Consider the following 558-nt stretch of genomic DNA (forward strand, 5'->3'; position numbering starts at 1 on the left):
TGGTGAAGAATCTGTTGTATCTCTGGCAAAGACGTTTGACCAGTGGTTTGCCAGTTTGGTTTGGGGGGGGGGTTATTAAAGGTCAAGCTGTGGTATTTCTATTTGCTGGTCTCTGGTTTGTTTCTTGGAGGTTGTTCTGGTCTCTTCTGTGAACCTGCCCCTCTGGTTGTGGATCTCAGGGCTGTACCTGGGGTGTCCCAGCCCGGAATGTGCAGGATTGCACAGGGATGGGTGCTGTCCTGTCCCTGCCCAGCTCCTCAGGGCCACCTTCCCCCTTTGCAGCCCCAGGAGCTCTCTGCCCACTGCTCTGTTGGTGAAAAGCTGTTGGTTTCTGAGCTGAGTGAATATAAAGGCAGCAGCAGCTTGCCCCAAGGCTGCCCTCCTCCGTGGGATGACTCCCAGGTCTGTGTGGCTGAGCGTTAGCAGTAAAACTGCTTCCCCCCACAGCACTGGCCTAAAAGGCTTTGCTTTGCCCATCCCTTCCCTCTCCAGATTCCTGTTCTCATTGGCGAGCTGATCTCTGTGGAGATCTGGAAGCACAAGGTCTTCCCTGTGCTG

General features: G+C 54.7%; 1 protein-coding gene across 1 annotated transcript in view; it reads left to right on the forward strand.

The window, feature by feature from the left end:
• Positions 1-492: 492 nt before the first annotated feature.
• ZMYND10 (zinc finger, MYND-type containing 10) overlaps positions 493-558 on the forward strand; it is a gene marked incomplete at its 5' end in the record, with an annotated part of 8780 nt that continues 8714 nt past the window's right edge. The window contains 1 exon segment of the mRNA XM_010018260.1: positions 493-558. Within this exon segment, the coding sequence (XP_010016562.1) occupies positions 493-558 (66 nt within the window).

Source organism: Nestor notabilis, unplaced genomic scaffold (assembly GCF_000696875.1).
Source record: "Nestor notabilis isolate BGI_N333 unplaced genomic scaffold, ASM69687v1 scaffold20317, whole genome shotgun sequence".
Lineage (NCBI taxonomy): Eukaryota > Metazoa > Chordata > Aves > Psittaciformes > Psittacidae > Nestor > Nestor notabilis.